The sequence below is a fragment of the Denticeps clupeoides genome, chromosome 2 (genome assembly GCF_900700375.1).
Source record: "Denticeps clupeoides chromosome 2, fDenClu1.1, whole genome shotgun sequence".
NCBI classification, from domain to species: Eukaryota; Metazoa; Chordata; class Actinopteri; order Clupeiformes; family Denticipitidae; genus Denticeps; species Denticeps clupeoides.
Genome location: NC_041708.1, coordinates 2,969,528 through 2,990,960, shown reverse-complemented (window position 1 = coordinate 2,990,960; position 21,433 = coordinate 2,969,528). Strand labels below are relative to the sequence as shown.

The 21,433-nt window shown below is 47.2% G+C and overlaps 2 protein-coding genes across 2 annotated transcripts; both read right to left on the bottom strand.

The window, feature by feature from the left end:
• Positions 1 to 8,600: 8,600 nt before the first annotated feature.
• On the bottom strand, positions 8,601 to 18,222 carry LOC114784643 (choline O-acetyltransferase-like). The gene is made up of 15 exons (XM_028970175.1): positions 18,082 to 18,222; positions 17,848 to 17,936; positions 16,583 to 16,774; positions 16,379 to 16,497; positions 15,613 to 15,666; positions 14,699 to 14,888; positions 13,448 to 13,625; positions 12,884 to 13,053; positions 12,692 to 12,792; positions 12,482 to 12,610; positions 12,289 to 12,411; positions 11,365 to 11,506; positions 11,026 to 11,088; positions 9,826 to 9,963; positions 8,601 to 9,747 (listed from the first exon to the last, which is right to left on the bottom strand). The coding sequence occupies exons 2-15, from the start codon at positions 17,884 to 17,886 to the stop codon at positions 9,517 to 9,519; spliced, it is 1,869 nt and encodes a 622-aa protein (XP_028826008.1). The 5' UTR covers positions 17,887 to 17,936; positions 18,082 to 18,222; the 3' UTR covers positions 8,601 to 9,516.
• Positions 18,223 to 18,747: 525 nt separating this feature from the next.
• Positions 18,748 to 20,854, bottom strand: LOC114784644 (probable vesicular acetylcholine transporter-A). Its single transcript, XM_028970176.1, has one exon. It carries the CDS (start codon positions 20,528 to 20,530, stop codon positions 19,058 to 19,060), a length of 1,473 nt encoding a protein of 490 aa, XP_028826009.1. The 5' UTR covers positions 20,531 to 20,854; the 3' UTR covers positions 18,748 to 19,057.
• Between the last annotated feature and the right edge of the window lie 579 nt (positions 20,855 to 21,433).

Sequence of the window (21,433 nt, the reverse complement as noted above, 5' to 3'; positions counted from 1 at the left end):
CAGCGACACGCTCTTATGCATCCGGTTAAACTTTTCAGTATCGGCCGGAAAATCGCTGACTAGTTTCCAAGACTGAAGGCGGTTCCTCTCATATAAACGCAAGGCCGGTTATTCACACGCCGCTCTGCAGGAAAACAATACCGAGTTGGCAACAAATACGCTGCGTGCACTCGCTTTACCATTTCAGCCTGTTAAAGATGCAGTTGAGAACATTATTCTAAGCAAAAAAACTAATATTAGGAACCCAATATGAAGCAATATCGCTGCGTATTGCGTTGCAGAAATAACTGCCTGCAATACCACTGCGCACCACTGGGTGAAGTGTGAGCTGTGAGAGGAATAGAAGCGTACGATTGCACCTTTAATGCAAGTGACATGAAAGATAAGAGGATCGTTTATTAGTCCCACAAGTGAGAAATGTACATTGTACTGGCGGAAAGTGGACAGTACAACCAGCAAAAAATAATAAATAGCATAAAGACTATGCAGTCAACCTGCAATACCACTGTGTGAAGTGCGAGCTGTGAGTGGAATAGAAGCGTACGATTGCACCTTTAATGCAAGTGACATAATAAGATAAGAGGATCGTTTATTAGTCCCTCAAGTGAGAAATGTACATTGTCCTGGCGGAAAGTGGACAGTACAACCAGCAAAAAAATAATAAATAGCATAAAGACTATGCAGTCAGCCTGCAATACCACTGTGTGAAGTGCGAGCTGTGAGTGGAATAGAAGCGTACGATTGCACCTTTAATGCAAGTGACATAATAAGATAAGAGGATCGTTTATTAGTCCCTCAAGTGAGAAATTTACAGTGTCCCGGCGGAAAGTGGACTACAAGCCGACAGTATATTATATAAAAAAATTCACTATCCTGCTTTGCATTCATTCTAGTTTCTGCCATTGCCTGTATTCATGGTCACAGTGCCACAGAAACACCCCCCATCCCACCCCTGTCTCTGCTCACGCACCCCCACCCCCCCGGGCCTTCCGGTACGTGTCTCCTCTCCTGCTCTTTAGCTCCAGTGTCAGATGCCACATCACACAGGGAGACAGCAGATTGATATCAGCGGAGCGGCTGTGAAATATTAAGCAGCGCCGCGCTGCTGACTGCTGTCTGTCTTTCGTGCGAATCCGTTCATCCGAAACGAAAAGTGCGGTCTGATTCCGAACCCGCCCGACGGCCCCTTGTGCTCTGGCCTTGTGTCCCTGGATCTGAGGTGGACGAGTGAACGAGTGAATGAATGAATGAATGAATGAAGTGGTATCGATCGGCTGAAGCGCGTGGGTAAATTGGTCCTGCAAAGGAGGTGAGGTGGTCAAGGTCCACACAACAGCCCATTTAACTGAAGAGCCTCCCTGGCTCGTTGGACGTGTGTCTCCACGTGCACACCGGAGTTACCAACGACCAGCCAAATTGCTCCTTATTTATCGTAGGGCAATGAATGAAGTGTTTGACGATCGCGTTTTTATTTGTTGAAACGGCTACGTCTGGGCGCCTCGCTACTTTGCATCCCGTTGCGGGGGCAGATGGGAAGGGGGGGGGGGGGGGGGGGCGCGTCCACCTTTCATCCCGAAATGAACAGTCGTTTAATGAATTGGCCAAACGAGCATTTTCCCCTGAGCCTGGTCCCCAGAGGGGTGTAGTAGCCTAGCAGGTAACACACCCGCCTATATACCAGAAGGCCCACTTACTACCATCGTGTCCCTGAGCAAGACACTTAACCCTGAGTGTCTCCAAGGGGGGACTGTCCCTGTAACTACTGATTGTAAGTCGCTCTGGATAAGGGCGTCTGGTAAATGTAAAATGGGTCAGGTTGTACTGAGTTTTTAATCTGAAGACGTGTTGGGAAGTCTGCCTGTCTGTCCATCCCTCTGTCTGTCTTCTGGCTGCTTGACCGCCCCTGTCTGTCTCTCACTTCATCTGCCTGCTTGTTAACCTGTCTGTAACTTTATCCATCTCTCCCTGCGTGTCTGTCTGTCCCCTCAGTCTAATTCTCATTCTTTCTGTCTGTCCTGCCATCAGTCTGTTTGTCCCTTTCTCTGCCTGTCTGTCCCTCTATCTGTTTGCTATTCTTCCCGCCTGTCTGTCTGTTGTCTGCCCATTAGTCTGTCTGCCCGTCCTGCACATCTGTCCGTTTCTGTACGTTTGTTGCGGGAACCTCGGCTTGTCGTGCTGCGGGAAACTCCCATGATGCCCCTGCTCTGAACCGTCTGGACGCGTCTCCGGTTTGTAATTGAACACTTGTTGCAGCGCCGTGCGGCATGCGGCCCAGCACAGCGCCATCTGCTTTGGGTTGCGAGTCTTCTCTCGGCCAATCAGAGCCTCCGAACGAGAAAAATAAACTCTTCTCCCTGGCAGAGGTTTCAAAGTGCAGACAGACAGATGTTGGCTGCACATTCAAAGGGTGCATTTTGCAAGGTTTTGGCCCTTGATCATGTGTGTGTGTGTGTGTGTGTGTGTGTTTTGGAGGGGGGATGGGGCGAGATTTGAACAGGGAAAAAGCAGACGGCCATTCTCCTGCTGAGTCACGTTTACTTACCGCTGCACCTTCTTTTACAGTCTGGCCTGTGTGTGTGTCTGTGGGAGTGTGTACGTCATGGAGGTCCCCAAAGGGTCTAGTATGATGACGCATCACACACACCGGGCTGGCGTTCAGTGTCAGGTTAGGTCTGTGTGTCTACTTGACACCTATATAATGTTATATACAGTACACATACATTTGTAGTGCTCAGTGTGTGTGTGTGTGTGAGTCCATTACAAATGTATGTATATTATGTACAATAATTTATATATGTACAATAATTTATTCACGGGCTATGTTTAATATATTTACATAAACAGTACAGGCCAAAAGTTTGGACACCTTCTCATTCAATGTGTTGTCTTTATCTTCATGACCATTTACGTTGGTAGATTCTCACTGAAGGCATCAAAACTATGAATGAACACGTGTGGAGTTATGTACTTAAAACAGGCGGAAGTCTACAGCTGGGGAACAATATTGTATTGCTGCTCAGAGTCTCGTTCTCCTCACACGTCAGGTCACAGATTCATGGCTTTTGTCACGTTAATAAAATTGGATGACCAGCGGCTTTTTTTTTCGTGACATAATAAGCCCTTTGCAGAGTGCTGTATATATTATTTTCCATTGGGCTGCTGGCTTTTTTGGCTCTTTGTCCGTGTGTGTGTGTGTCTGTGTGTGTGTGGATATATTTCCTGTGTTTGCAAGTTGAACGTGTTTCTGTCTTTGTTAGTTGTGTTCATGCTGTTTATGTGTGTACGTTTCAGAGAGAGAAATATCTGTGTGTGTGTGTGTGTGTGTGTGTGTGTGTGTATGTGTGTGTTCTGCCGTCTCTGTGACAGTGCTGCTGTGTAAACAGGGGTCGGCTGAGCTGTCAGTCGTGACATGCTGAAGTGGCCCTTCAGGCCCTCTGTGGGCCCAGGCTCATTATGGAGCTGTCAGGGGCTCCAGCCGGCCCCCACCCTGCCACATCAGTACACCGCAGCCCTCTGTCAGCACCGGGCCGCTCTCACACACTCTCCGAATAATGACGTCCCCGGCCGAATATTGCCAATATCTCATGATGTCAACAAAAAAACCCGTCCACTCTACTCAGGTCTCGCAGATGAAAAGAATTCTGGATTTGGTTCATATTCATTCACATTCATGCTTTGTACTTTCAAATAACAAAATATATTTCTATGTAAGTTCATTTCAATGCCATGTCTTATGGGGTGTTCAATAATGACTATTAATAGTTAAAAGTTTCTAAAATGTGTCTGGTATTTTAAATATTCAAGATTGCCTTATATTACTTGTGATTGCGTATGAAATGACATTTTTATGATGAAGATTCATCTGGTAGGGGGTGGGGCATTACTGCTGCTATTGTTTTTTTTTATTTGAAATACTTTGTGTTACTTTGCATTTGTATGAGTGCAATATAAATATATTTTGACTGACTGAATGATTGATTTTTGTTTAATCATATAGAACTATTACAATGAAAAATTATGATTAATCAATAGATTTTTGAAAAGCTGATTGTGATTCATTGCCAAAAAAATATGTGATTTACCACAGTCATTATTCAAATAAATTTGTTGTGCATTGATAATGTAAAATGTATTAGATTAGATGACCTATTGATGCCAGGTGTATGGATGCACCCGATATTCGTGCCATTTGATCAGCGGTGGCCAATTGGAACTGCTGCAAGGCCGGAACCTTCAAGCCAGGAGGTCATGGAGGGGGTCTTTCCGATTTTACATCCTTTAGATACGAGGAACCAGAGAAATTTGGATGGTGCCACCTCCTTCTCTGAAAGGCTGAGTCATCGTTCAATTTTGCAAGAAGCCATAAAAACCAGGACGCTCGCTCCATGGGGAGCATCTGGAGTCGTAAAACTGATTTAAACTGAGAGTCTCTCCACCACACCTTCATCCAGAGCGGGGGAAAAAAACGCACTCATGGCCCGTTAGCCAATCAGGGTGAGTCTAGATGACTCTCGCCGCCCACTGTCCATCGCTTTCTCTTCTCCTAGACAGGTAAATAAAGCCGTCCGGGGTCCATTGGCGCCATAATGTCTGCAGGTGAGGCGTGCTGCAGCACGGCCTCATGGGAGCTCTTCTGATCAGGAGCCACCATCAGTCCTGCCTCCCTGCAGACTCGCCTTTCTCCTGGCCGGGCCATCGTGTCCTGATGTTTACTTTTCCAGCAGGAGCAGCACTTTCCCCTCCACTCCCCCTGCCTAGTCTTATAATGTTCATTCATTCCCAATGTGATTGCAGGGCTGTTTAGAATGATCTTTCAGAAAGTCATTTAAAAAGTAACTTATTTTTATTTAGAAAAAAAAATAAAAATTTATGATCATAAATCATTATATTATGAGTTACAGTCAAATGTTGGGAATTTGTATTCAATTTGAAAAAGCAGGAAAAACACAGTATACATTAAACCGAATTTTCCTTTGAAAATGTGAATTACTAGAATTATGCTTCAAATAGCAGTTTATTCATTTTGAGAAACAGATAAATTACTGTAAAAAATTACATTTGATTGCTGGTGCTGTGCTGATGCCTGAGGGAGTTTTTTGCCTCTTCGCTGCATCATTATTCCTTCGTTTCTTGACTGTCGCAGGGTGTCATCAGTTCGCACTTCAGACCTACATGGCAGGATGTTTGATGCGTGTATCCGTGGAGGATGACTGACGGACTGATGAAGTCATCCACTCTGGGAGGAGAGTCGAGTTGTCTTCGGTATTTACCACCGTCGGCGACTGGGAGCTCACCTTCCCCTGAAAAATGAAAAGACGAGTACTGATCGCCACTGATAACCACTGATCACCACAGACTCCTCTTCCATCCCACCCCACTGATTCAGCCCCCAACCAGGCTGTGCCTTCCTCCAAACTCTTCTCTTTAGGTCTCCTTTAAGGACCCTGTTTGCTTTCCACCTATATCTCTACCACTCTTCATATCTTTATGGTTTTAAATGGAAATATTAATATAGTATTTTTGAAATACTTTCCTTCTCTTTACTCTCAGGGATACGATAAAATATGGAACCGCAGGTCACGTGACAGCCGATGCTCGATATTGCTGGCTCATGGCTATGTTCAGAAAATAAATTTAAAAAATCTGAATAACTGACCACTGGGACCCTTAGGCCAATTAGACCTGGCAGTGGTCAGCCTGGTCACGGTCACTTGAGGTTGACAGGCGCGCACCTTTTAGGCATTAAAATTGATCTGCTAATAAAGTAATGCGCAAGGCTGCTGCTTCGAACGGCAAGCGTTTAAAAAGTGCATTTTCACATGCATTATGCAAAAGCAACTTAGAGGGAGCGGGACTGGACCGCTGTATGGGCTCACTGTCTTCAGATTGCTAGGAAGTACAAGAAGTGGCCCTGTTCCAGAGTGAGATGCGTCTCTTGCATCATGCATTGTCCCTACTGTACAAGCCTGTGGACTCCGAGCTCGGTCATTCCTTCGTTCGGCCATGAAATCGATCACCGGTTCATTTCTAGCAAATGTCTCTGTTTGTCTGTCGGTCTCCTCTCCTTTTTAAACTCCCTCTGTTCTCCACTTCTGTCCCTTCTCCTTTTTCCTCTGATTCGGCCGGTTGCGGTATAGGCCTGATTCACCCCCCGATTCCCACTGTGCGCCTCAGTCTGCTCCCTTCCAGCAGCCCGGCCTCTGATTGGCTATTGATCTTACAATCAGCAAGCGGGCCTCCTCCCTTTGCCAGGGTCGGACTACCATTCGAATATTTACAGCGACCCATCCGGCAGCTAAAAGTAAGACGGGGAAGCAGCGGAAAACAAGACCTCTTAAATTTTTTTAAAAATTCTATATTCTACAGGCTGGGCCATTTATATGGATACACCTTAATAAAATGGGAATGGTTGGTGACATTGAACACATTTTATAAGTGTTCAGAACCTTGCAAATAACTCATGAAAGAATAAAGTTATGTTAAAAGCACACCATTGTTTATCTTGTGAAATTACCAATAAATTTGATGTGTCACATGACCCACTTCCTAATGAAAAAACCAAGATGACCGACTTCAGAATGGCCACTATGGTCACCACCCAAAGTTTGCCCCCTCACATATACTAATGTGCCACAAACAGGACATTAATATCACCAACCGTTCCCGTTTTATTAAGGTGTATCCATATAAATGGCCCACCCTGTAGATTATTCCACTTCAGGGATCAGGGTGACTGACCGTGACTGATTTCACCTCGCTGATATCCGACCTTCTGGCATCGAATGGTTTCTCTCTGGCACCAGGGAGGCTTTTAATTCGAACCATGTCTGAGCCGTGATGTCATTCCCATTCATCAGCCACGACACGACAATTATTACACTCTCCTTCTTTCTGATAGGGCCAGAAATGGTTTACTGAAGCTGCTTTATCTGCCCTGTTGCATTTCCATTAATAGGTTGGATATGTGTGTGTGTCTGTGTGTGTGCGTGGGCCTTTCATGTGTGGTGAGCAGGGAGCGTCTCTTAAATGAAGCAGGAATCTCTCTCCCTTTCTGACAAGTTCGGGGGACTAGTTAATGTGTCCCCGTCTCCCGGCCAATTAAGCTGCGGCGCGCGCGTGGAACGCGTCCCGACCACCTCCTGGCCAGGAACGGCGTTCTAAATGCCAGCCAGGTTCTCGACAGACACCGACAGGCTGGGACTTCCTTAATTGAGAGGTTTTAAAGGGGGACAGCGTCGCGGTATTTTCTTCAAAATATGAGAAATGTCAGTGTCTGTCCTCTTCAAATATGAAGTATACACATGCAGGGAATATTAATGTCTCCTTTCCAGAATCCCGTTGTGTTCCTGTATTAGAGACTGTCACGATTAAGAGGGAATCCCTCTATTCCATGACCTCCAATATTTTGGAACAGGCTTTTCGTGACCTTTTCTAAAAATCTCGTTCTGGTAGACTTCATTGGCTTCGAGAACCTGACTGTTCATTGTTCTAGATGGTCTAGGCACGAGCTCCTCAGATTCGAGAACCCAATAAAGAACTCCAGAAGCCTTCAGAGGATTCTAGATCATCGCAGAAAAATCTGTTCAAAGCTAATGGTCTGGAGAACACGGCATCATGGGAGAACGCGTTCCATTGTACCCAACAGAGTTGGTCCAATAATGAAATTAATTATTGATTCTCCATAAAATTTCGAATGCATCGATCTAATTAGCTAAGGGCTCCCTTAGTTAAGAGTGATGATACGGCTCCATTCTTACAGCATGTGGATCACAGTTCACCATTTTTCACCAGACAATTACACACGGTGGACCAGGGAATAGGATTGTATTGATACTATTGATTATTTGCATAACCTTGGCTGCCAGATTAACTTTAAGCCGTGAAATGATGGTCTGCAGGAGCAGGACCACCGCTGGAGAGGTAAACCGCTGGAGAGCCGGGGTGTTCATGTGTGCATGAAGTTCTCTGGGCCCTCTGAGCACTCGCCGCATCCCTGAGGACCGCGTCATATGCCGGCTCCATCTGTTCACTGGGACAGTGTGTGTGTGTGTGTGTGTGTGTGTGTGTGTGTGTGTGTGTGTGTGTGAAATAAATAGCCCGTGTCTTGTGTTATAAGCGCATGACGCAGAGTTGAGTGTAAACACGTTTGGTTAAATGTGCTTCTTCTGTCTACTGACCCGCATTGGACGTTGAAACCAGGTGTCCCCGACTCGTGGACCCCCACTGTCCCCTCAGCTCAGATTTAAACGTGCCTGATTGAACCCATTAGGTAATTATGAATGCCTTCATGTGTGCTCTCCAGCTTTGAGGGGGAAGACGATTGTTTGAGGGCTAATTAATATTTGCTTTAATTATGGTTTAAAAGTGCTGTGGTATTAGAGACTGACGTGGTGGTCATGGTGCCAGATTTTCATGGTCAAATCCTGATTAACCAAGGGTGAGGGTTAAATGCAGAGGACACATTTCGTTGTGTCACCGTGTGCTGTGCTGCAGTGTTTCACAATGACAATCACTTTTTTAACTTTTCTTTTCGGGCACAATGTCATACAGCCAGTTTTTTCAACACCTCGGACAATATGTCACTTCGACAAACTTTCAAACACTGATCCAGACTCAAGTTTATTTCATAATAACACTTTTTCTTTTTTTTGTACATATATATTATTCAGTGCATCACAATAAATACATTTATCAGCAACTTGTTTATACTTTGGGAAAAATAAATAGACTTTTAATCTATGTAAAAAAAATAAATAGATGTTTTTTGTAATTAAGATGGTTTACACTTTAATGTAGCTGAACAAATTCACATTTTTTAAGGGTGTTGCAGCTTATGATTTACATTTTTATGGGTCCCTAATGTGCAAGATAAAGCAGAAAAAAGTTGAAACATGTGAAGAGGTATTATTAAAATAGATTCAAATAAATAATAAATAAATAGATATTTCTCTACCTGATGAAAGCATTAAGACATAGATATACACTGCAAATCACTTGGGGTGTAACCGATTTACATTTACACAACCTACCTAACATTTTAGACAATATATATTTTTCCTTTTTTTGTTGAACAAAACACTAAGTCACTTTATACACATTTTTCATTATTTTTTTCCAGTATTATTACTGGCCGAACACTTCACTTTACTACATTCACTTCACTATATTATTGCGATATATTACATGTAACACACTGAGCGCCTCTGTTTAGATATATTATGATTTGTTTTTAATTTTAAACAAAGTGATTGTAAATTAAATTCAGAATCAATGGTAATAATATCCATTAAAGTGGACATATTCATCTGGCTGCAAATATCTTTGGCTGCTGAATAATAAAAAATAGGAATTTTTGTTCTGTTTCCATTCAAGATTACCCTGCACAATGTTGTCTATTGTTAAAATAAGGTTAAACATATATAATTTTAATGTATGCTTCTTTGTTACATATTCCACTGTAGAGCCGAACACGGTGTGAATGGGTCTGAATTCTGAACTTGCTCGATTCTGCAGCTTTTAACTGGACGATTTATTCGACCCTTGACCCTTGCCGCTGTCACAGACATCCCTCATGTCCAGCAGAGCTGCCTCCAGGGCCTTCACGAACGCAGCCGAGGAGGTCTCGGTGCTCTCCCGGAAACTGGAGACGCTGAACAGGATGTGGCTGGGCTGGGGGTTATAGCAGGCGCCATAGCCATTGGGAACGACGGGCCCGTAGCAGCAGAACATCTCCAAGTTGGTGGGAACCTGGGAAAAGAGACATTTTCAGTCCGTGGAAGCGTATGTGATGTCACGTTTAGGTTTTTACAAATATGACGAACCCACCTGGCTTGTGGACAGGATGAATTGGTTGCTCACCAAGTAGCTTTCGTCTGAGAAGATCTTTGGCTTCTCCAGCTTCATTTCCTGAGCGATCTCTCGAAGGCCAAGCAGATGATTGTCTATCCCATTCCCTGTAATTGCCTATTGAAAAAATGCAACGAGTGTGTTTATCCGTCGTCAGTGGTGGATAGTAACGAAGTAAATGTAATTCGCTACTGTACTTATGTACTTTTTTGTGTATCACTAAAATATTTACATTTGTAAAGATTTATTGCTCAAAAATGATACTTTTTGCTCCAGTACTTTTTCAGAAGGCAGTTGTTCCTTTTCTTCTGTTTTACGCCGCTACTCATAATGGCAGTAGCAGACTAAAGCTCTTTTACCCATTTCAGTTCGTTGGCTGTGTCAGTCATTTCTAGTAACAACTCACACTCAGTACTAGCATTCAGTCCTACAATCTTCCAAATATAAAAAAAAGACATTACTGTTACATTAAATCACCGTACTTTTACTTTTGTAGTACATTTCAAGGCAAATACTTTTGTACTTTTACTCAAGTAGAAATTTAGACTTTTACTGGAGTGAAGTTTTACCCTGGGTAAAGTACATAGTTACATTTACATTTACGGTATTTATCAGACGCCCTTATACAGAGTGACTTACAATCAAGTTACAGGGACAGTACCCCTGGAGACACTCAGGGTTAAGTGTCCTGCTCAGGGACACAATGGTAGTAAGTGGGATTTGAACCTGGGTCTTCTGGTTCATAGGCGAGTGTGTTACCCACTAGGCTACTACCACCCATCACGCATCAGAAAAGGCCCGTGAACTGAATTCCTGCTTCTCTTTCTTTTTCTGCTCCATTCACCACCAGTAAATTTGCACCAGGGGCATGATGGGAAATCCTCTCAAAATGACTCTTAATGAAGTCTAGATCTTCTCGCCTTAAGGTGTGAGAGGCCAAGCCGGCTCAGGCGCTCTGTTTGTCCTCTAGCTCGCTTTGTTCCCTTGGTGATGCTCAGGACCAACATCGCATGAATCAGCGGAGGCGTGTGTTAGTCTCCGCCCACCAGGATCGATGCAGGTGATCCCGGTTCGGCCAGAGATCCATCAAAAGACTCGGTAGCTGCTCTGGATGACTTGACAGAGGGTAATAGGGTCACGGAGATGCCAGCTAAGAAAAATAACTATATTTCTACGAACCAAAGCGGTGCAGTCGGCCTGAGCCTTCACAGCGTCCAGCAGCAGCTGCTTCTTCTCAGCGTCCTGGAAAAGAACATTTTAGCCCGTCAGCAGCAGATATGCTCCTGAAAGCAATGCAAATTCTGACCGGTACATTAAAAGAGATCTATTTCAGAGGTTTAAGGAGAATAACTCCCTCTGGTCAGTGTGGTTCGGTGTATAAATTGCAGGAGACGGTATCTGACAGGCCTCAGATGGATCCTCCCGGCCGGGGGCGGAACAGGCTCCGCTCTTTAGCGGTGATGAATAGCGATCAGGGAGCTGCGCAGTAATTGGGTCTAACTGAGAAAAATGACTCGCCGAAGGAGAGACCCTCTCATCCGTCATGGCGCGGGCGAAGGCCAGGGCCTCGGGGGTAGCCGAGCGGATGTTGTCCACTCGTCCCTGACGGAATCGGCGGATGGAGGCGCTCTCGTAGGTGGACACCTGCCGTCCATTGCACCTGTGGGAGGCCCATTTATTCTTATTCACCTCATTATTATGTTACTCATCAATATCTGTAAATGAGTGCAGGTTTCGGGTTTTGATTTGTTTATTATGGGAAGACACCGTATTGGTAGCACAACTTCTTGGGTTTAAGAGTATGATGCATATTTACACAGTACATCCAAAAACTTTTTCATTAAAAAATGGACACAATGTCACTTCGTATCGTGAATTGTATCATGCATGTTTATATATGTAATAGACTTATATTTTGGAATTTGGTGTTTTTTAGGCTTTCAGTGTGCAAGGAAAAATGATCTTGACATGCTCTGCAACAATAAATGGGACGTTTGTACAATACTTTAAGCACTACACAAATGTAAGTTAAGTGATTGTCATTGTGAAACATTGCAGCACAGCACACGGTGACAAAACGAAATGTGTCCTCTGCATTTAACCATCACCCTTAGCTATTGATGATAATATATGCTTTATAAAGATGTTGTCTATGTATAAAATGTTATATATATATAATATATATAACATCATTATATATTATCATAAATAGCTGGATAAAAAATATAAGATGTTTATGTGTGTGTGTGTGTGTGTGTGTGTATATATATATAAATGTTTAAAAAAATATGTTTATAAAATATATAAATGTTTAAAAAGTGTATACACACACACACACACACACACACACATCTACATGTACATAACATCTAGAACATCTAGACTGTTATATATAACATTCTATTTCAAGGTCCTTTGTCCCTGTGATGTTGCTTATCTCACCTGTAAAAGGCAAGCTGCAGTGCCACCTGTATGAAAGCGTCTGGACTCATCTTCTGTTTCTTGATGAACTCTTTCCCGTAAAATGCAAACTTGAACACGTCCATGTCGAGATTGCGGACCAGCCTAAAGAAACGACGTGAAAATGAGACAGACTGCCGGGGTCCAGCGCTGGCCTGGGTTCGGGTTCTCTCACCTCTGTAGTCGTTCTGCGGAGGAGGTCAGGAGGCTCTGGATTTGTGAGGAGCACCTCCAGGGCAGTCGACGTGGGGGATGCAGGTCCTTTACTCTGGTGGCTCCAGATAGATTCAGTGGCTTTCCCATCCTTGGTAGACAACGTGAACAGTCAGACACGGCAGTGGCATTTCTGGCTATTTCAGGAACACGAGCTCTTTGTTTTTCTCACATGAACTTCAGCAGGTATTCGGTGAACTCCACCAGAACAATCCCCTCCAAGGCGGAGTGTTCGCATACTACGCCGCAGACGCCGTCCATGCCGACAACAAGCTAAACAAGGAGGGAACGGGTCAGAACCCCAACGCACAGCAGGTGGACACATTTCCTCGACAGTCTCTCTCTCTCTCTCTCTCGCGCTGACCTGCACGGACTTGTCGTACCAGCGGTTCGCCCCGTTCTTCTCGCGGCCTCCCCCGTGGAGCAGGAGCTGGGCCAAGGTGCTGTCTGTGGTCTCCGATCGACACGGCTCATCCAGGCAAACAACACAGACGCACCTCTCTAGCACATCCAGACTGCCTCTGTTCACCGTGTCTGACCAATCAGAAAACATTCATCTGTGATCGATTTACATGAACGAACGTGCCAAAAGACAAAATGATATTGATAAAGTGACAAATTGCCAGTCCCGTCTCCATTGTCGAATTCTGAGTAATATTGAGGCCGCGCCTACGACCCCATGTTCCCAATGAAGGTTACTGATACCCTCGTGACCTGAGGAGGATCTTGACACCAGGCGAGGCGGGGCAGCTGCTCGCGACCCCAGGCTCCAGCTTCACGTGATGGTGATTAACGCTAATTTGAAAGGTCCCCTGTGAGTTTTCACCGCTGCTCATGTGATATGCGGTCGTGCGTTATTTTAGTGAATTGAAATTTTACAGCAGTATTCTCAGCGCATTATGCCAGCGTGGGATTGTAGTGACGGTACCCTGCATCAGAACCTCCCAGGCCTGAGCCCACTCTGTCCGGCCGTCTGATGTCAGCAGCCCAACTGGGGGCTGGCTTTCCTCTGCGTTCTCTGCCATCTTGCAGATCTTCTCCAGCTGCGCCACGATTTCAGCCTCGCAGAGTTTCTGGGAATTCAGCACCACGTCCAATGTGAAGAACTGCAGCAGAAAGAAACAGTTGGAAATGTGCGGAGATTAGTAACCGAACAAGAGAACTTACATGCCATTGTGGTTATTTCATGCAACTGTTGCATTAATAAAGTGATGTAGCGGAGCAACAGATCACCAGCAGAAAAGAGATCAGTTTTCTTGCAGATCTATTTTTTCCCGATTTCTATGAAACTGCTTATTCTGTTTAATGTTGCACCATTAAGCCACCAACAAAAGGAAGTTCTCTGTAGTTCCACAATCAGACCTCCTGTGCCAGAAGATTGGAGTCGCATAATGGGGCCTAATTCGAACACACATCCTCATCGGATGAGGGATGGTGTGTTTGGCTCGCCGAGACTCGCTCAGGATGGCAGGGCCAATCAGAGACGTTAATGTGATTTAGCCCGCCGGCTGCATCTGTGGGCGGGTTCCAGGTGAGGCTTCCAGTGTTTCCTCTGGTTCCTGTCCAAATGCGATGGGCCGTTGGAGTCATATCAGTTTGGATGAATTGAGAGAATCACAAAAAAATCTCAAAACTGAAAACAACATTGTATATATATATATATATATATTACATAACAAGCACCACGATATCAATAAAATAATAATTTAAAGACTAAATTCTGATAAATAAATTAATCTGACGTATAATTCTGAGTAATGCCAATGGTCAGTTAACTTAACCAATGTATTACTCTGATTCTTTGTGCATCATAATGTTAATATTCACATGATATAATGTGTTTAATGTTGAAAATGTAACAGTGTGAGCCGAACAAATCCTGCATCAGCATCAGAGCATTGCTAATAACGCTAATGAAACCATAAGTATCATCAGTACCCAGTCTGTGGGGGCTGCGGTGTGTTTCGGAGGGTTTTAGGAGAGTTTCATGTTCTCTCATCCAGTTAGTTATGTCGAGGGTACAGGCCCTTAGTAATTTACAAGTAGAGCGCTTGGATGTGGTCTATACATTTACATATTACACACAGCCTCTTATCTGATGGCATTCAATAAAAAATGTCCGCCAAATATCATAGATTGCACCTTTAAACTATGGAGTTAAACCACAATGAAAGGCGACCTGGCTGTTGCATGCCACCACGATGTGCTCCGACTTGGGCGAGGCGCTGCTCCTGTCGGTCAGCAGGGTGTCATGTTTGAGTCCAGGCCGCCGGTAGGAGGAGAAGAGTCGGTAGTACTGCTCCATACACAGTGGGTCCAGCTTGGCTTCAGACAGTAGGCCTCGGGCATGGTCCACAGGCACTGACCTCCTATTACAAATCACACTTACGTAATCCCACCATACTGATAGAGAGACAGGAAGCAAGTCCACTATTAAAATCCACTTTTTTTATTAAGTGTGTTATAAACGAGGCTATTTTTATTATTGCAATTAAAAGTGGATATACGTCTACACTCCGCATCTGCATGTATTTGTGTTGATTCATATTCAGCATTATTGCCATGTGAATGCATCTGATGAAAAGATGCTTTTTAGTTGGATTTTGCTCCAATTAGTGAACTCCTGGTCTGGACAGTACCCAGATCTATACATGCACAGGGTTGAGATTCCAGTTTTCTGGTGCTCCGGTCCCATGTATTCCAGATTCCCTGGTTGACTAGACTGTTTTCATCTGTAATTTGTGTAAATGTATATTTGCCGTGTCCCTCGTTCTGTCATTTTACCTTCGTTTGTGTCTGTGTATTGGCCCATGTTAATATATCCGTTAAATCATTGTCTTTTAAAGAATAAATCATGCTTCTGAGGTTGTATTTCAAGACCAGATGTGTGACTGTTGTTGACCAGGCTGTCCCATTTTTGGGAAAATGCCTTCAAACACGTATACCATATCCCAGAATTCATTGCATTCGTAGACCAGATTGTCCACATTAAGAAGACTCTTCATAGGACATTTCCTTTGCAGGCTGTAGCCCCTGAATTGGGACACACACATTTAAAATGTACATTTTACAGCTTAACACCAGAGGACTTACGCATCCAGCATGGCCTTGTACTCCAACGTGCCCGACACCAGACGAGCCGCGAACCTGCAGAGAAGCACACAGAACCGGATCGCATAGAACACAATTTCACAACGATGTCATGTTCTCTGTGCAACATTACATGTCCATCGCTGGGACCACTTAATCTCATTTTTGCTGGGTTACCGGGATACACAGGAGCATTGTGTGTGTGTGTGTGTGTGTGTGCGTGCACATTGTCATTCGTCTTGTCAGATCAATGCACCGCGATCCTTGCCACGCCCCTCCAGGCCAGCCAGCCGGTGCTGCTGTCGGTCTCTCAGGGGCGCTTAGCGCTGTCACTGCCAATCTAATAACAGCATCCACCCGCGTGCGGCCATGCTGTAGCCCCACCCCCCTCGCCGCAGCCTTGCGCCCTGGAAGTCGTCACTTAGAGAGGCACGAGCTGCCAGAGGCGAATGGGACAGCTGGACGGAGTCCAAGCTTGAGGTATGACAAAAATCCGGTCCCCACCCTTAAGAGTGTCCCCCCCCCGAAGTGACTGGAGTACCCCGAGGTTAAAAGTGCCTTCACTGCAGGAGCATGAAAGTAGGAAAGGAAATTGAATCGTGTGCTCATCGACGTGACCGAATGGACTTCATTCGTGGTGGAGCATCTTCATTCAGCTTCCTGCAAGCTTCGTGTCCATAAGGTCTTTAGATCTCAAGTCAAAGGTTGGTTTCGCCAAACCTTTGGATGGCACGAATGATGATGTAATATATTTCATGTAGACATGTACCTGAGGCAGTCTGCCCGGTCTCTAAAGCTCTGCTTCGGCAGGACCATGGCAGGGCTGGAGTTGACCGGCAGCGCCAGTCTGTTGTTGAGATACATGTCCTGGAGCCAGAAGTCATAAACCTGGGGACGTCGGGAGAAAATGGAGATGAAACGTCTGTTGTGGTGAGGACGCGCGAGGACGTGCCGTCCCTGTAAAGTCACGCACCCAGTTGTCCGTCTTCTCCCTCCTCTCCAGCAGCTTCCTCTGGAGCAGCTCGCCGGCACCTCCCGCCCTCCCAAACTCCTCCACGGCGGCCCTGGTGGCCCGGAACCGCTCCTCGGACACCAGGGGCTTCACGCACGCCAGGTAGGCGTCCAGCGTCCGCCGCAGGCCCGGGACCGGCAGCTTGGGCAGGACCTGGCGGCGCAGAGGAAGCGCCGCTGTCAGCTGGTGCCGCCCGTCCCGGGGAGGGCTTCCTTTTGAATTTCCACTTCGCACGGCACTTTTTTGAATTTTTAATTGAATATTGCTTCGGGTCGGGAGCCGATGTGGGACAGAAACGTTCATTTCCTGCAGCCTTTTGCCACAATAAAATGCAAATGACGGCCACACTCCCCACAAAAATATCTACTAATAATAAAATTGAAGAAAAGGAGACAGCGGCTCGTTAAATAAAGACATGCTGTGTGTTTCTTCCGTATCTAATGGACGAAAATGCACCGGAAAATGCCTGAACCTGTGCTGATTCCTCTTTAAATGCAAGCCTGCTCGCGGCATGCCGAAAACTACCGCCCTGTCGGCAGCACAGGCCCGGAAATAACGGATGCGGAGTTTAAAAGAGGAGAAACTTCGCCCGCCCTCTGCAGTGCCCGCTGTAAACAGGTTCAAATTTGGAACTACTGTGAATATCAAAGCAATTTAGGTTCAGGCCATCTGCGGTCGCCATTCCTGGGTCCGCAGAACTGTACTAACACAAGGCGGCTTTCTACCCTTCACGTTTTACAACCTTCTCTGTGTGTTTTTCAAGAATCTGCTGATATGTAACATCAAAGCATCTTCCCTTCACATTTACGGCTTTTTACATTTATAGCATTTACCAGACACCCTTATCCAGAGAGAGTTACAATCAGTAGTTACAGGGACAGTCCCCCCCTGGAGACACTCAGGGTTAAGTGTCTTGCTCAGGGACACAATGGTAGTAAGTGGGGTTTGAACCTGGGTCTTCTGGTTCATAGGCGAGTGTGTTACACACTAGGCTACTTTGTGTCCCTGAACAAGACATTTAACCCTGACTGTCACAACTTATAAGTACATAACGCTCTGTATAAGGGTGTAAAACTCATGCACATTTATTGCAGATCAACTGCTTACCTAAAGTGCGTTTGTGACGTCATCAGCATTCGTTTCTTCGTAAGTCAAGCCCTACCAACTATCTACCAACTATTTCATTAAACCCTCAGCACCACGGACAGCGGCACGGAGAAACTCACCGCGCCGACCTGCTCGGCTTTCTTCTCCAGAACGGGCATCTTCTTCCTCCGAGCCGCCGGTCAGCAGACGAGGCTCCCGGTGCGCGTAACTGGACGGTGAAGGAACCAAACGCGCAACTTTCAGTATACGAACGCACGTCACGTCAGCGCCCCCCCCCCTCCGTTTTTTTTTCTATGCAAAATAACGAGGGGGGGGGGGGGGGGGGGGGTAATAATTAAAAAAAAAAAACGGACCTGAGGAGTTGCAGCGCGCGCTCCCGCCGTCCTCCTCCTCATCCCCTCATCCTCCTCCTCATCCTCTCCGGTCGGGTGCCGCAAACTTCTATTACCGGCGTCAACTTTTCCTTTTCCCGACGCGCCTCGTCTTCCCTTTTTACGCGCGCGCGCGCGCGCCGGGCACGTGAACGACGCGCGTAACGCGCGTATCGCGCGTAAACTCCTCCCATCCGCGAAAGACACTCGTTTATTTATTTTTTTTTACTTCTGCCCTGTTTATTTATTTGATCTCAGAAATGAGAAGGAGTGGGAAGATTTATATTATAATTTACTTTTTTTTTTGGCGATTAAGTGCCAAGGCGTGAATGACCGAACGGCTCCTTCAAGCTTTTATTGCTCAGACACAAAATATTGATCTCTCTCTCTCTCTCTCTGTTGCATCTCGGGATGTGTTGCAGTAGCCGTCAGATCCTCCCGACATCGGCGCGCAATATATACATTGCAGGCGACGTGCGTAATATGCGTGGCACAGAATTTCATATTCCGAAAATGTCGCCGAAATGAACCCGACACGTTTCGTTCCGTTTCAATTTCGTCTTTATTCCAACAGACATTATCGAACATATTTTTTACTGTTACTATTATTATTATTACTATTATTATTTTTGCTTGCATGTTAGAATCACAGACCCCCCCCCGTCCTTGCAAAGAAATGTCATCGATTCAGACTTTAAAACGTCATTAAAATATAGATTTTAATGCTAAGCACGCAACGTAAGCAGCGCTATATCCAGTGTACGAAATACATTTTCAGTAAAATAAATCCTTCTTTTCACAGATATTTTCTTTTTTATTATTATTATTGAAGCTACTTCTTTCAGTTTCATACAATTTAATACAGTACATTTGCACACAGACTTTTCTTTACAACTGGATTGAATGGCACGAACCAGCTGAAAACCACGGCCGATCTTTATTCAGTCTGTGCGTGGGTTCAACTGTTCTCGGGACTCGGGGACTCGTCCTCCTCGCCCACGGGCCTCTCCCCGGCCCGGCGCTCCTCCATCCTGATGGTGTCGTACAGGCCCTGCGGACCCTCCTCCAGCAGCACGTTCCTCTCCGAGTGGGAGGCCTTCATCTGGCACACGTGGCGCAGCAGCAGCAGCGCCGGCGCGTACAGGACGTTGGCCAGGCCCATGGCCAGGTTGAGCTGCGCGAAGCCCAGGCTGTGCACGATCTGGCCCGCCGCCACGGGCCCCAGGGCGTACGCCACGGAGTACGAGATGTCCGCGATGGCGTACACGCTGCCGTACACGGACGCGTGGCGCACGTCCACCAGGAAGGCCAGCGTGGGCAGCAGGGCCGTGTCCACCAGCGCGATGCCGAAGCAGATGCCGCACAGCGGCAGGACGAGCTGCCCGAAGCTCGTGCAGGCGGGCACCGTGCACGAGCTGGCGCCGATCACCACCATGCCCAGCGCCCCGTAGAACCACTGCAGGTTGGGGTATCTGGCGGCGAGCTTGACGGTGACGTAGACGCCCAGCACGTGCGGGAAGAATGCGGGCAGCCAGGTCAGGCCCATCTCCCACTGCGTGGCGTGCATGGTCCTCTCCATCCAGTTGGCGATGGTGGGCTCCAGGAAGGCCAGGGGGATGTTGCACACGGTCAGGGCCCCCGCCACCACGGCGATGTAGGGGTCCGCCATGAGCCTGTATATAGGGGTGCCCACGGGGATGTTGTCGCGGGTCCTGCTGGAGAACGACTGGATGACGCTGAGGAAGAGGAGGCCGTCCGCCAGGCACACGGCGGCCAGCACCAGGAACGGGACCCTCTTCCCCGCGAACTCGTACAGGATCCCCCCGAACGGCGGCGCCACCAGGCTCCCGAAGGAGATGAAGGCCAGGGCGATGCCCAGCGCGCGGCTGCGCTCCTCCTCCTCCGTGTACTTGTCCGCGATCATGGCGAGGCCCGACGTGTCCGCGAACGCCGAGCCGAGACCCTGCAGGCTGCGCGCCACGAACAGCGTGGCGTAGTTCTCCGCGAAGGCGAACACGCAGGTGGACAGGAACATCACCGTGAGCCCGATCAGCAGCGGGAGGTCGTAGCCCACGCGGTCGATGAAGGTCCCGGACAGCGGGTTGACCAGGAGCTGCAGGATCGCCTTCGACGCGAACAGGACCCCGATCTTCACGTCCAGGTTCTCCTTGGCGCCCTGGGCGCTCGAATTGGGCCCCAGAAGCGCGAGGTCGTGCGTCCTCAGGTCGGCCAGGTAGTCGGGGATGATGGGCACGATGACCATGTACAGCATGTTGTCCAGGAGCAGCGCCACGCACACGATCACCAGGACGAGCCGCCGCTGCCGGCGCGGGTCCTGCATGGCCGCGCCCAGCCGCTTAGTTCTCTGGCCCATCTCGGAGAGCTTCTCCGCGGCGGTGCTCGCCAGACCCCCGGTGGCCTCCGTCTCCATGGCCGCGGCGGACTCGGTCGTTCGTTTTTTCCCACGTCTCCCTCTACCGCGTCCCCATCGGAAGCGCGCGTTTTTACGCACCGTTCCACGCCAAGGAACTTGGGCAACTTTCCTCTAATAACCCCGCGTCCCCGGACGGACCTTTATTCTTCTCCTCCGCGCACGCAGGGTGGACGTGTCCCGAGGCTGTGTCCCTTCCCCCCCAGCCGAGCGTCCAAGCGACGTTCCTGCGCGCCGTGGCGGTTCCGCGGCTCACTGACGCGCGCGACTCCGCCGGTCACCTGTGGAGCGCGCGCGCGCACGCCCCGGGGACCGCGTCACAGATCACGTGTCCTTCTGGCCACTGGCACCAGCCTGACATGTGGGGGCTGTCTGGACGCCCGGTTCATCTCCCGATTACGCATTTCCGGCTCCCCCCCCTTATATCTTCATCTTCATCATTCAATACGAGATCTACGAGAAAAAGTCCAAAGCCGACGATCTAGATTTAAATGGTCTTATAAAGTATATATTATAAAAGTACATGGCACGGGACTGTGCCCACGGGACATCCTCGTGGGAATGTAGTGGTAATGCAATCACCTCTAACATTTGAGGCGCCACCTGGCGTTCAACGCGAGAGTCGAAGTCATAAAACCGGTAAAGTGCTGCCACCTAGCGACAGCTCAGGCCTTTGCTCTCAAATTCACCTTTTGTGAGAAAATAATCCTACGGTACTGATCAGTGTTTTATTTTGCAACAGTCCATTTTTAATATCATGCATTTATTGCATTTAATGCATATATGCATTTCTCAATCAGTAGTTACAGGGACAGTCCCCCCCTGGAGCAACTGAGGGTTAAGTGTCTAGCTCAGGGACACAATGGTAGTAAGTGGGGTTCGAACCTGGGTCTTCAGGTTCAT